At 34.7% G+C, this 15029-nt stretch overlaps 2 protein-coding genes across 5 annotated transcripts; both read right to left on the bottom strand.

Annotated features, from left to right (window-relative positions):
* Positions 1-1064: 1064 nt before the first annotated feature.
* On the bottom strand, positions 1065-4321 carry LOC137941992 (thioredoxin-like protein AAED1, chloroplastic). 2 transcript variants are annotated; one of them, XR_011110456.1, is made up of 8 exons: positions 3968-4321; positions 3664-3710; positions 3419-3533; positions 2282-2326; positions 2087-2149; positions 1884-1979; positions 1569-1744; positions 1065-1298 (listed from the first exon to the last, which is right to left on the bottom strand). XR_011110456.1 is itself a non-coding variant. In XM_068787650.1 (7 exons), exons 1-7 carry the CDS (start codon positions 4286-4288, stop codon positions 1625-1627), a joined length of 807 nt encoding a protein of 268 aa, XP_068643751.1. In that variant the 5' UTR covers positions 4289-4321; the 3' UTR covers positions 1445-1624. The 2 variants fall into 2 exon arrangements, 1 of the variants encoding a protein (XP_068643751.1); XM_068787650.1 differs by lacking the exon at positions 1065-1298 and having other exon boundaries at positions 1445-1744.
* Positions 4322-9934: 5613 nt separating this feature from the next.
* LOC137941317 (uncharacterized) lies at positions 9935-14693 on the bottom strand. 3 transcript variants are annotated; one of them, XM_068786668.1, is made up of 3 exons: positions 14579-14693; positions 11876-11972; positions 9935-11257 (listed from the first exon to the last, which is right to left on the bottom strand). In XM_068786668.1, the coding sequence occupies exon 3, from the start codon at positions 11241-11243 to the stop codon at positions 10401-10403; it is 843 nt and encodes a 280-aa protein (XP_068642769.1). In that variant the 5' UTR covers positions 11244-11257; positions 11876-11972; positions 14579-14693; the 3' UTR covers positions 9935-10400. The 3 variants fall into 3 exon arrangements, with proteins under 3 accessions (XP_068642769.1, XP_068642767.1, XP_068642768.1); XM_068786666.1 differs by having other exon boundaries at positions 11876-11981; XM_068786667.1 differs by having other exon boundaries at positions 11857-11981.
* Between the last annotated feature and the right edge of the window lie 336 nt (positions 14694-15029).

The following is a 15029-nucleotide window of genomic DNA, read 5'->3' on the forward strand; positions in this document are numbered from 1 at the left end:
CAAACTTTGCTAAAATACTTGGATTTTAGGAGAAAATGAAACTCAAATCACGTCAATGCCTAGTGAGTAAGATAATAGGAGAGGAAATAGTGAAAAATGAGAGATTTTTGACAGAACTGACCTTTGATACTTCTGATATAAATATGTCAAAAAATATATCTTACAATTACAAACTATTTAATGATCAAGAAACTAGACTCAAATATATTTAATTTGACATAAAAATATTCGTTCTTGAATATTTTATGACCTCTTGATTATCTTCATTCACTATTTTGACCCTTGTTTATTGTAATGCGGAAATGTCCTTTAATATAAATAAGATTGACATAAAATTTTCTCATTCTGAAACTAGACTTTAATACTTTTTATCCAAGTATAACATTTCTTTATAAAGTATAGTTATTTTAAGATAAAGAAGCTGATATATTTCGGGAATTTGTAATCTAGCAAAACTGAGTACTCTTTCTTCTTTGGCTAGCACAACTATTGACTTTTCCAAGATCGATATATTTCTTTAAAAAACTCAAATTGAAAATTTGTTGAATAGGTAAGAAAATATACTTACAAATATTTCTTTAAAATATATAATTTTCCCTATAAGCATAAAACAACTCAAAAGTTGAAGCTTTATGTCATTGCTTGAACCTCTCTTGTAGTTTGACCCTTGTTGATTCAAATAACAATTTCTCTTTATAGAAAACTCTGATTGCCAAAATTCGTTGTGTTGGAAAATAGACTCAGGATATCTTTTCGTTAATATATAATTTATAATATTAAAATCTCAATATGGAGGTTCAAACACCTAGAAAATAATGGGTATTGGAATTAAAACCAGAAAAAATTGATATAATACGAACCTAAACTACTAGAGATGATAAATCAGAAAAGGATCACATTATCTCTGTGGGTTGACCAAGTCAACTAACAAAACCTGCACTGATACCATGTTGAATTTGTGGAAAAGAGAAAAATTTCATTGACTTGTTGTAATTTGAATACATAAGCCCCTATTTATAATAGAGGGAAATAATAAAGTTCAAATACAATTAAAGTACCCTTGTCTCAATTATACCCAAATTCTAACACTTAAAAATAAGTCATAACATAATTAAACAACTTAACATAAATAGAAAACCAATATAACTAAAACATCTTTAAATTGAAACTCTTTTGTGAGACCATATTCTGTGAAACTCTTGTAAAACTCCACCATTTTATTTTTGGCTCTCTGAGACTTCTTATTGTGAGAATCATGTAAGACTTTTCCATATCTTCTCTACAACAAAGATCTTATGCTGAAAAGAAAAATAAAGAAAAAAAGAGTGATTGCTAAGATTTAGTTATATCTGCATAGACAAAAGACTTTTACAAATAAATATATACAACTCAAAGACATTGTAACATCCGAAGTCATGTTGATTTAGATAACATTTTCAAGTAGGGGGCATGACAACAAGTGGCAATTTAACAATTGAAGATACCTTTAGCTTTTGCAGCACTACAAAGTGAACCTCAAATATATTGTTGCATACATAGAAAAGCAAATAAAAAAACAGATGAGTTACCTATTTAGGAGATGGATCATGGTGATGTTTGACACATTTATTAACTCTTTCATACTTCAAGCAACTTGAGCTGTACAACACATGTTAAGGATATCATCCAAAGGTGCATGATCACCTGAGCTTTCATCTTTCCTAGCATAGAGCAAACTTTTCCCTTTGAAGACAAACATGCCACCCTGACAACAGATTGCAAGACAATGTCATTAAGTTGGCAATTTAGGGAGCTAGGTCAAATAGTTCAAGAGTCTTACAACTTTTTGTTAATGATTGTAATGAAAATTTTTAGATTTGAAAATGGCAAATATTAGTACTGACCTGCTGCAAGATACCACTCCAATCATCTGTAGTGGCTGATATTGTGTAGTTCTTCACAGCTTTTTTGAGAGACTCAAATCTTGAAAAAACTTTTGCCTGTCACATCAAAGGAGAATGTAGATTCAGAGACAATTAGAATCCTAGATAATTAAAAATTTAAAACTGAATGAAAATAACATAGAAAGAACAAAATATGATCTTACAGTAGTAGCTGGATTGAAAAATGTGCGGCCAACACCATAATACAATCCTAAGACATTGTATGCCTACAAGAGAATAAGCAAAACATATTAACAACCCAAGCAACACTCAGAACAATGATTGCAGGCTAATTTAACAAAAACCAGCTTCAGCAACATGGGAAAGTTTCCAATCAGTATCCTTGAACAGATAATCACCTTCCTGTCTGGATCTGCATAAAGGCACTCAGATGGAAATGGCAGCTGCAAGGATGAGATAAAAAGTAAATATTTTAGACTTGAAAAAGAGGAGAAACTGGTGGAGCATTCACAAAAATCCCTTCTCAATGGAGAGAAAATGGGAACAATAAAAATAGCAGAAGGGAAACGACGATAAGCAGAAAAACATAAAAGGAAGGAAACCACAGAGAGGGACATGAGATGTCTGACACTGTCTACCTTTCTTCATTTAAGGAAATTTACAGGTAGGATTTCACCAGTTGAGCATGAGGCCAGTTAAACTGAATCCTGATATCTATTTGGCAGTTCTCTGAAATCTGAATCATGATTAAAAATCTAATGGATGATACAAAGGGTTTGGAGGTTAAAGATCAAGAGTAATTTTGTCTATACAGAAACAATTTCGCTGGCATATCACTGTGTAAAAATACAGCGGTGAGCAGAATTCCCTACTATACGAGGCCAAAGAGTAAAATATGTACAACAGAAAAACTGTACGCCTTTATGATATGGCATCCTTTTAGAAGTATATCATATGCCAGCTACATGAATATCAAAAAGTCATAAATCCTAGAAAGGTTCATAATAAATGCAGCATTTCTTTTCCATTCTTTTTAATTAGGAAAAGCATTTCTTAACAAATTTCACTTCGACTGAAAATGTATATTTTCCAGCTTACAAAATCAAATCATGGGCAGAAATTTCCTTACAAAAAGACCGAGAAGCAACATTTGCAAAGCCTAAAACTGGCAGGCCCAACGGTGCAAGTGAGCCTAGTATGCATATACACCTTGTATGGTTGCTATTGAACCACCCAATCCACAAAGTTACAAATCTAAATCCTAGCAAAGTCCCCAGTTAAGTCACCAAGGTTTTGAGAAAAGATATGAGAACATGAACTAACTCTTCTTGGTTCAGCACCACTCGTGCAGAAGAATGAAAACAGAGTAACAACACTAGCAGAGTTTCATTTAAGCCAGCCAAAATAGATTAATTCAGTACTAAATTACATTGACAAGTAAAGGAAGTTAGCCAACCATATCTCTTGGTCAAGCATCACAGAAGAAAAAGAAAACAGAAAAATCCTAGAGAAGTACAGTAACAGCAATACAATACCCTCTCTGCAAGAATTCGAGCTTTATCAGCAGCACCGACCCCAACAGCAATTAGTTTCACACCAGCAGAATCAAATCTTGGCTTCAATTCTTTCAGTGTAGCAGCCAGTTCCCAGCTGTACAAAGCTTAGAAAAATTGTAATAACAATCATAAAGAGAAACACTCATAACGTGACAGAAGATATGCAACAATGACACTTTCTTTTGCTACAATTTGTTGGGTGTACCATATGTAGGTTTCCTTACCAGCATGGGCAACCAAAATGCCTCAACAACGCAACCACAGCCATACCCTATGGATAAAAATAATAATTTCATAAGAGAATCATAATAATATAGAGAGTAATACAAAAACAGAAAAAAAAATGTCCACAGAACTAGCAGGGAAATTTTTAAAAGTGAAAAATTGAGCGACGAAAGTAACTCAGGATACAATTAAAGACATAGCGAGTAAGAGAGGGAGGGGCAGGAAGTCAAGGGAATGACGACGTAGGTAGATGTTTTTTCATTTGAATATTGACGACGTAGGTAGATGACTGACAAATTATACCTCTTTTTGATCCCAGAGATCCTTAAACATTACGGCTTCTCCGGCTGCAGTGAAAATTTGAACATTGGAAAGAACTTCACCAATGCTTTCACCATCCCCAGTTAGAGAAGCACTTTCAACAACTGCTAAGCTCTCCATTGTTGTGGTGGAAGTAAAGGAATAACGACAACCGTGAGAAAGAGCTGAAAGAAAAGAAAGTGAAGAAGAGGAAACAGATTGTAGAGAAGAGTGCAACGAAGAAGATGAACGACGTTGAGAGAAGAGGAGGTGAGCAGAAAAATGGTCTACGCCACCAGGTGGAAGGGAGATTGTGGTCTTCATAATCGCCACTTGGGACCTTTTGTTGGCGTAGAAAGCGCCACTCCAAAAGGTTAGGCATACCAAATTGTGCACCCGTTGATCTCTTATCCAAAGAATTAGGTGTTAAAAATATTAATCGAACATTTAATTGGTACAAAACATTGTGATTTCTTCTCCTAGGTTTTGGTTAGCTTAGTCAGAGATTATTAACATTTTTGTAACTTGGCCCTCCTCTAAACACTTTTTACTATAATTTATTCATGCATTTGTGTGGTTCCATGAGATTCATCCATTTGATTTGTGACCACAGGGAGGTGGGTGCCATATCGATATTGAGTCATGGAACTTAGTGCTAAATTTTATGTCTAAGTTGATAATGGTAAAAATTAAGATAGTTCACTTAAACCTTTGTATATTAGATGATCACAATGTGGGGTGTGGGATATTAGACTCATGTGTTCACTATAAGACGATAGCCACTTGATTGCGTAATTGAACTTTAAGTCCTTGATCTTGATCACTATTTTATTTCACTTCCTATCAAGTGACTTGATATTTTGTATGAGATGTATGATAACTTGAAGTAGAAACAATCACATAACTAGATTATTTAATGCATCTACCCATAGTAGTTGGCGGAGGGGGGGTTGGGTGTTGCCTGCTCTAATATAACGTTTTAATCTTTTTTTCATTTTTTGGGAAAATCTTATTTATGAGGTTCCATGGGATTCATCCATTTGATTGTGACAACAGGGAGGTGGGTGTCACATGGACATTGTGTCATGGAACTTGGTGCTAAATTTTATGTCTAAGTTAATAATGATAAAAATTAAGATAGTTCACATAGACCTTTGTATATTAGATGATCACAATGTGGGGTGTGGAATATTAGATTTATGTGTTCACTATAAGACAATAGCCACTTGATTGCGTAATTGAATTTTAAGTCCTTGATCTTGATCACTATTATATTTCACTTCCTATTAAGTGACCTGATTTTTTGTATGAGATGTGTTATACCTTGAAGTAGAAACAATCACGTAACTAGATTATTTAATGCATCTACCCATAGTAGTTGGCGGAGGCGGGGTTGGGTGTTGCCTGCACTAATATAACGTTTTAATGTTTTTTTCATTTTTTTGGAAAATCTTATTTATGAGGTTCCATGGGATTCATCCATTTGATTGTGACCACAGGGAGGTGGGTGTCATATAGACATTGTGTCATGGAACTTAGTGCTAAATTTTATGTCTAAGTTGATAATGGTAAAAATTAAGATAGTTCACTTAGACTTTTGTATATTAGAAGATTTGTTATGCACCTACCCAATACTACCCAAAAGACTGACTTGTTAGGAGCAGAAGGCATAGGTACTTAACCCAGGACCATAAGATCACACCCCACCTTTGCGAGACGACGACCATGGAGGCGCAACAACACTGGCCCGACAACGATAATACCTAGATGTGACCTACCAGTATTTTAATCCAGCCGTTGCACCTGCGCAACGACATTGGCTTGAACCATGACTTATCACAAGGACCTACTAGTATTTTAATCTGGCTTTTGCGCGTCTCGGGAGTTGAACTCGTGACGTGGGAGCCCGCTCTGATACCAAATGTTAAGCACGTAGCCAATACTACCCAAAAAATCGGCCAATTAGGAGCAGAAGGCATAGGTACTTAACTCAGGACTATAACATAATCACAATGTGGGGTGTGGGACATTAGACTTATGTGTTCACTATAAGACAATAGCCACTTGATTGCGTAATTGAACTTTACGTCCTTGATCTTGATCACTATTTTATTTTACTTCCTATCAAGTGACCTGATATTTTGTATGAGATGTATGATACCTTGAAGTAGAAACAATTACATAACTAGATTATTTAATGCATCTACACATAATAGTTGGCGGAGGGAGGGTTGGGTGTTGCCTGCTCTAATATAACGTTTTAATCTTTTTTCATTTTTTGGGAAAATCTTATTTATGAGGTTCCATGGGATTCATCCACTTGATTGTGACCACAGGGAGATGGGTGTCACATGGACATTGTGTCATGGAACTTAGTGCTAAATTTTATGTCTAAGTTGATAATGGTAAAAATTAAGATAGTTCACTTAGACCTTTGTATATTAGATGATCACAATGTGGGGTGTGGGACATTAGACTTATGTGTTCACTATAAGACGATAGCCACTTGATTGCGTAATTGAATTTTAAGCCCTTGATCTTGATCACTGTTTTATTTCACTTCCTATCAAGTGGCCTGATATATATATATATATATATTTTTGGGGGGGGGGGGGGGGGGGGGGGGGGGGGGGGGTTGGGTGTTGCCTGCACTAATATAACTTTTTAATTTTTTTTCATTTTTTTGGAAAGTTTTATATTTATTGATAATCTATTTGCAAGTTGACGAGGAATTAAAATAGTTATGTAAATAATCAACCACACTATGTTCACGCAATAATTTATAGTGGTTTACAATCTAAGCTTAGGTTGTTACTATACTCTCAAAGTTACTTCTTTCACATGGAAAACCCAATACACTTTTAATTATATGGCCACAAAAGCCAAATTACATTAATTGCTTCCTAAAAGAGTTATATTGAGTTTTAGGCAATGTAAAATGATTTGTTGGTCACCCATCCGGAGAGATGACTGAGTCTAATTGAACTTGGGTTAACCAATAGTTTTCATGACCAAAGATGTATATAGCTATAATTGTCATGTACCCAATTTGTGTTAGGCATGTGAAGCATGGAACTCAAGATGTTGAGGCTTTTGGAGCTAAAAGAGTTGTAGTTGTTACCCTTTCTGGTAAGGCCTTTTATGGTTGTGGGTTATTGCAAAGATTGTGCATCCCAAATTTCTAGGCTTGAATAGTCTAGTAGTGTCATTATAAGTTCTTATGTGGACATTGACATAATTAACTTTTATAGCTTTTGATAGTAAATTTCATAGAATTTTGGTGATAACAAGCATATTTGAAAACCTATTGAAAACTTGGTAATTTTTTTTGCCTCATGTCAATTGAGAAGCTTAGTAATTATGGGTGTAAAAAGCAAACGAATGACACATACTACATTATTTCTAATTACCATTCTGGTATTTCTTTTCGTTTTGTCCAATTATCTTATGAAGAGATTCCTATTCCATTATTTACCATATTACCAATCGGGCATACGAGTAAATAAATGGAAGAATAGTAAAAAATGATAAGAATATATATAATATTATATATAAAAAATAACATCATTATGTATAATATCTAAAAACAGGACAGTAAAAAATTATATAACAAGGTCCTCACTATATAAATAATTAAGGAAATTACTATAATATCATTAAATAGGTATGTATTTATTAGGTCATACTCAATTATGTTTTGTTTAATAAAAAATAAAAAAATAAAATTACTCGATTACATATATGTGTAAGATTTTTTGTTTTTGTATATGTTCTGTTTGATAAATTGTGAACAAAAAATTGAGTAATCATATAAAATTACAAGGGGGGGATTCTTCTGATAACTCTTACACTTTAAAATTAACCTAAAATTCACCCTAAGTAACAAAGTTTTGTTTTAAATCTTTGAGGTATCTAAGCTTAGATTTGTGTTGAAAATGATCTTAGTGATTGTTAAACCATTCCCCATTATTTAACAAGTTTGTTTGTTCAAATTTAGTGTATGATTGAACAATTTTACACAAGCTAAGCAACTCTAGGTGGTATTTTGTATCCTTGATTGCATTACCTTTGACATAAGTGGGACTTAATGATCTTTGATTGTTAAACCACTTAAAATTGTCCAACAAGTTATCTTGAGTCTTAATTACAAGTCTTTCATGTGATTGAGTTATATTAGTAGACACAACTACAATCGAAACATTACCGTACTTGTATGTCTTTTTTTAAGAACTTAAAACATTATGTCTTCAAATTAGTAATTACTAATCAACAAATAATTTTCAAGACTTTCAAATCTATCATTCAGGTGAGATAGTTTTTCTTAAGATCTTTAATTTCAAATCATTCCTTGGTTTGCAAAACTGCTTTTGAGCCTCGAATTACTTAAGTTTGCATACCTTTTGAGTTACTATTACAATAGGAAGAGAACAAAGAGTTGGGGTCTATTTTTAGTTTGAGCTTCATTGTTGACTTGCTTAGTGGAGAGGCAGTAGTGAGCTTTATTATAAAAGCAAGTAAGTCTTATTTTTTGTGTTGGGTGAGCTTTTTATATGAAAATTCATATTCATAACCTATACCAATATTTGTAAAGGCTTTTGTGGCCAAGAAAGTGAGTGGCTGTTGTAATTAGATTTTGTACCTAATTGGTCTTAGGCTTGTATTGCTATAGTCATTGTTAACTTTATAATCTGGCCAATGTGCCAAAAGAATGTTTCATGGACACTTAGTTTTTAGGCTTGTGAGCCTAATTGTATTGCTGTCGGTCCCTTTTGTGGCAATTGATGTAATTGACCTTTTTGACCTCATTGATGTAACTGTAACTTGACAATTTTACACGTGGATTTAACTCCAAAGTGTGAAAACACTTTGGACGTGGATTAGAAACTTGAATTTGGGTTGTGAACCACTATGAAAACTATTATGTTAAATATAGGTGATTGATTAATAGTGTGTTTGCTTATATTTTTAAGTTTGGCAACTATTTTATAAACTCTGATTTTTATGTGCATAAACTTGTTCACCTCATCTCTGTTTATGCCTTAAGGACCTGACAACTTTTTTTTTTCTTCTCTCTCTCTCTCTCTCTCTCTCCCTAATACGTTAGAAATGAACTCAGGCTATATCAACACTCTTGAAACTCAATATCCTTCTTACATGGTGTACATGTCGGCAACAAAGGCACCCTAGTACACATGGAGGTAGGCATGCAAAACTTACTCTATTAGCCATTTTATATGAAATTGGAATTGGTAAAGGGCAAGACTGATCCAATACGAAAAATTATTTGTTGCAAAACATGCGAAAAGACTGCGATAACTATTGATTGGACGACTGAGATAGCCATGGATCAGACGATTGAGGTAGCAGTTGATCATGATCGAATGCCTAAGATAATGTTTCACACCAAATGACTTTTCATATTGTATCATCCCTCAGGTAAAGGGTGTTCCATTATATGCAAGTCACTAAATAAATAAGTAAATAAAAATTCCAAAATATATTACATAGCATCAAAGATAAAAACACTAAACACCTATAAAATAGCATAAAAATATTTAAAAAATATGTAAACATATAATTATCTTTAGCTTAACATTCTTTATATCGAGTGATTCTCCGGGTGATAGGAAAGGGTTGAAAACTACAAAAAATAATTTTATCTTTATTTGGGTAATCTAATAGTTGGATACCAAATAACCTTTATCCATATCCATTCTGTTTAATAAACAACATACAAGGGTAAAGATTTTTTATTTTTTCATTAATAGAATAGAGAGATAGAATAAGGGTTGAAAATTTTGTTAAAAATATATAAGAATAATAAGAATTATTCTCTCATTTATTTTTTTACTAACGAATATTAATATGTGGTCATATATGTTCACTAAATTCTAATTAAATGGCTGTGATTGATAATACCGAGTAGATGTAGCTGCATTTAGAAATACAATTGGCTCAAGTAAATTATAATTAGGCTTCAAAGTGTTCAACCAAAAAAAGGGCAGTTGAGTTAGTGCTTATGTTATTTACAACTCGTAATTGAAAATTAAAAGATGAGAAACAGAAAAGGTTTTGATCAGGGAGGGTTACCCAATTGCTTGACGAGGATGGAGAACAAAAATAAAAGATGGAACATGTCCAAGCAGATCAGAGATTAACCATGTCAAGTGGATCCTTCTATTCACATTCTTTCTGGCACTTCTAAAGAGTTTAAAATGCTGCCCACAGGATCACAACTTCACAGGTTGGGACTTTTTCAAGTCCCTTATGGGTGACAATCAGTGGACGTTAGTAGCGCTGTGCTTGAATCTTTCTTTGCACCAAGGAAACTTGTAACTAGAAGAAGCTTGCGAAGTCTTGTTTTGTAATGTCTTTCAGTCTCATGTACCAGTTCTCTCTTCCAACCTTGCATTCTAACATATACTAGTCTTGTTATTTATGCTTCAGCTCGTCTTCCCAGACAACCCAAACACTTGCATGAGTAGTAGCATACCAACCCAATGCCTGTCATCTTTATACACCATGTAACCCCTGTTCTTATCGCTTGTAATATACCCATCATAGGACCAATATCAATAACAAAATCTCCTACAATCACAGCACCGGGCATAGAAGACCTGATTGTGCTGATCACATCCTCAATCTCTCTGTCCTGCTCAAGCATTCTCCATTTTTTTTCAAGCAAAAGGTCTACCTTGCGGGGCTGGGCAGACGGGTGGTCCACTCTTACGTGCTTCTGGAGTTCTTGGTAGGTCCCTATAAACGAGCAGTCATCCTGCACACAGCTTCTCTTCTTTGCATTCAGACATTCACGGGCAGCTTCAACCACTATCCACCCTTTAACCTGGCCTCTGCATAAGGGGCAAGTGAGTTCTGACGCTTCATATTTGCTCAGCCAATCTGCAGCTGCAGCATAAGTAGAGTTCTCTAATAACTCGTGATGTAAGTCACCATGCACCTGACCTTGCCCATTGCAGGGTAGTAACTTGGCATGGGCTTTCTTGAACTGATCAAGGCAATTCGAGAAGTGGTAGCTGGTTCCACACATGTAGGGTCGGCAACCATTGTCATGGGATGAGCAAAGGAGGAGGACAGAATTGTGAGGGGACTCTATGCATACTGGACATACAGCATCTTCCCAGTCATTCTTATCCAGTAGCTTGCTTGCTTTCTTCTGGTCCATTACCTTATCTATGCTTTTTTTGTCACAAGATGCCAATGAACATGGGGCCAAATTGTGTTGACAAGAAGAGACTAGGTTCCTGGTACCTCTGGCCATTACCAAAATAAACTCTACACACAATTTGGAAAGAATTGTTAGTATAAGTGAAACACAAAAAAAGAGAGATAAGAAATTTTAACTTGTGAACACAAGGAATTATATTAACTATTTAACCTATATGCAACTCTTTTTGCAGTTTCACTCAAAGCTCATCTCATGGTGATAGTACTAGTACTCTTTTTTTTTTTTTTTTTTTTTTTTTAAATGATTAGTACTAGTACTCTTGTACCTCATTTATGTGAGATATTGTGTTTGGGCTAGAACACTGTATTCCATCCTCTTGCCAATCCTTCAGTAATTTTCTCTTCCTTAAATTGGATCCCCTAGTTCTTCCTATATCCTCATTTTAGTAGCTTCCACAATTTAAGCTGTTCCAGACATGCTGTTTTTGTTTGAAGATCGTATGACAGTCACTTTCACCCAAATGAACAAGGATAAGGAGAAGGGAAGGGGAGCATGGGTAAATGGGATTTTTTTCGTTTTTTAGTTATGGATTGTCAAACCCCATACTCTGGTAATGCTAGAACCCAAGACTTCACAAAAGAGCCGACCACAACCTCCAATCCCCAATCCAACATGGCCGTTGAGACAGAGCATTAACAAAATTTACCTTTCTAAGTGCTGCTCACCTTCTATGCTTTCTGATTATCAAGTTCTTTGTAGAGTAATCCCGCACCCTTCAGGTGGTACAGCTATGTTGTGCAGCAACGAGCAGAGAATTTGAGTCTGTAGAAGCTTTGACAGCAATACTTACATCAATACATGCCTCTCCTTTGACAAAAATTCAAGACTGTCCTAACTATTGTGGCAAACCATAATAGTTTATAAGCATCTTCTATAGTATTAAAAATTACAATTTTACTGATGCAGCAAACATAAATTAGAAGGCTATCCATAAAAAAAAAAAAAAAGGTAAGGATTTGATTCCTTCAAAATCTACAAAAATACACATAACACTTTACATAGTTTCAACAAAAGCAGGTTAATGGAACAGTCAAAGGTATGATGGAAATGAGGAGATTTTTTAGCAGGGAAGCAGCCACAAAATGCTTGAGCAGCTTGCCTCTAATACTCATGAATTATTGTGATGGCCAGATTTAGGTAAACTTAACTCATAAGAGAAAATATTGGATGGTTGAAAAAAATATTCTTGCTTATTTTATGCTGCGTGATAGATGCAAGTTGAAGCAGTGAAAATAAAATTTTACAAGGGGGTTATTATACCAACCATGTAGTTCAGTGAAACCCCAAGAGAGAAATTCGGCAAGTGTTTCCTGAGAAGTCCTAGTAGTAGATCTTACAATATGCAGTAGGGTATTTAGCATCAGATTTCACCACTATTGAAAAGGTCGAAGTTAAATAGACTCATGTTTGTTCACATCGTTCTTGAAGACAAACTCATGAATATTCACTCACTGAACTCAAAAAGGAAAAAAAGGATAGTATCCCAGATTATATCAATCACTAATGACAAGATAAATTCATAGGTCAATAAGTCACGATGACTTTCTTTTTTGAAAAATTGTAGATTTTATTCAAGGCAACCCAAGAACAAACAACTAAAAGGAAATATTCCCCTAAGAACGAGTGATTAAAAGGAGGTTCTTTGATGGATAGAATAAAATTTTAACAAGAAAGAAAAAGACTCCAATAAAAGTTAAACAGTTACATAGAGAGACGTTTTAAAGCATAAACCAATAATACTATCTAACAAAACAAGTAACCGAAAGGTAGACAAGGGGATTAACGCTTTATAAACCCAAGATCAGACTGCTCAACTTTTCTAAAATAAAAAAGGTAATGAACCAGGTTGTTAGATCTTAACTGAAACTTATAGACTGAAGGCAACTTAAAGAAGGACACAATTTTGTCTTTCAGATATATTCATTGCTCTAAAAATGTAGACTAATTTGCTATGGTAGCCAAGCCACACTTTTTTTTCTCTTTTCTCTTATTTTATTTTTAAAATTAAAAGCCACCTTACATCAAGCTGGCGAAACGAACCTTCCTACAATTGATCCACACCAGAAAAAAATCTTTTCAAAGGTTGAGCATGTCTAGTAGCATGCTGATCTAACACTTGTGATAGTGTTAATGCTGCCTGACTGTAGGACAGGTTCTTCCTTGTAAGGTATTTGAGCCTTATGCTTCTGTTAAATTGTAACTATGTAGGAAAACGTTTTTTTTTTTTTTTTTTTTTAAGAAATCAGAATTTATGAAGAGAGAAAGAGGACGAGAAGAGGTACCACCCACAATCTGAGAGGCCACCTCCAGTACATCTTCAAAAGGCATTTTTCACTAGAAAGAATGCAAACACTACCAATAATTACTAAAGAATGCAAAAACCGTGCTCCAAATAGATTCAAACTTGCAGTGCATCCTCAATCTAGAAAGATTTGAACCATGTAATCACGCCATCAGAAAGAAATAATGCTCATTATTCAAAAAGATAATGCCTACAATAATTATATTAGCAATGATATTGACATACAATAGCTACAGCCTAACTGCACACCCAAAAAAAGTTCAAGAGTAGTTCACATCCTTATCTTGCAGTTGCGGCTAATCAACAAATAAGTTTAATCATAGAAAATCAATATCAAGGCTTAACTCAGAAAGCTCCTCGGAAAACATATAGACCATTAGCATAGGTAGAAACAGTTATGAAATGTTAAGAGTATCCAACAATACATCTCCATAGTACGCAACAAGCAGATTAAAACTAAAATTTTGTAAATAGATAATGCAGCTCCACATTCAAGGATTGGGAGCCCTCAAGAAGAAACGGCACCTCTTTAGTTATCACATGTCTAACAGGCCAAATAATATTTTCTGTCTTGAGCAAAAAACTTCACATCAAGAGCGACCTTTTTCCTCCTTCCCTCAATAAAAAAACAGACTTTGTTGGAATCTAATTTAGCCACGAAACAGCAGAGACATGACACACTACAATAAGACAACTTACAAAAAGAAGTGAATAAATGAATAAATAAACCCGGTATGAGAATACAGAAAAGATAAATGCAGTAATTCAAGTCTCCAACCGTAAATGGTAGGAACTCCAATTCAAAAACCCCCTCTTAACCCGCAAAACAAATTGAGAAACATTATCAAACAAAAGAGTAGACACCGACTTCAATCGCGCTATTTTCCACTTCACCAAAACCAAAATTTCCATGAAAAAAGTCAATAGAAAGAAACCCATACGCTCCAAAGCACAACTAGATTAAAAGCGCAAAAATACACGCAGATTGCGTCTGAACCTCCAAAATACAGATCAGTTACCGGGGAGAATCGCAACTATAAAGGAATAAAGAGAAGAAAGGGGTTACCTGAAAGAACAGAGGAACGAAATCATCAATGATTAGATATGGCCAGAAGAGACAAGCATCGATCGACTTCTTTTATCCAATCTTTATCGCCCTTCCATATTCAGAGAGGAGCGGAGTGAAGTGCCGCACTGACGTTGAGAGTAGGATTTAACCCCGATTGGTTGAGGCGCAATTTAACTAAAGATCAGAATCGGGGTACCCGAAGTCGACACGTATCGAACAGATACAAAGAAGGACAGAAGGAGCATCTGCACAGGAATTTACAGAAATATTCCATGGCTTCGGAATTTTAAAAGACAAGAGCAAGGGTATTTGTGGAATTTTAAAATATTGTGCCTAATTTCAGGGCTATTTTGATGGACGTGGATAACCCATGAAGTCTGTCTCTTATGAAAAATAAAAGTGCGTATATCAACCTCATAGGTGCAACTAAATTTTAATTTAATAGTTA

The sequence above is a fragment of the Aristolochia californica genome, unplaced genomic scaffold, assembly GCF_029961685.1.
Source record: "Aristolochia californica isolate CCGP_79_NKW_82.1479 unplaced genomic scaffold, dmAriCali1.0.hap1 SCAF_9, whole genome shotgun sequence".
In the NCBI taxonomy this organism is placed as follows: domain Eukaryota; kingdom Viridiplantae; phylum Streptophyta; class Magnoliopsida; order Piperales; family Aristolochiaceae; genus Aristolochia; species Aristolochia californica.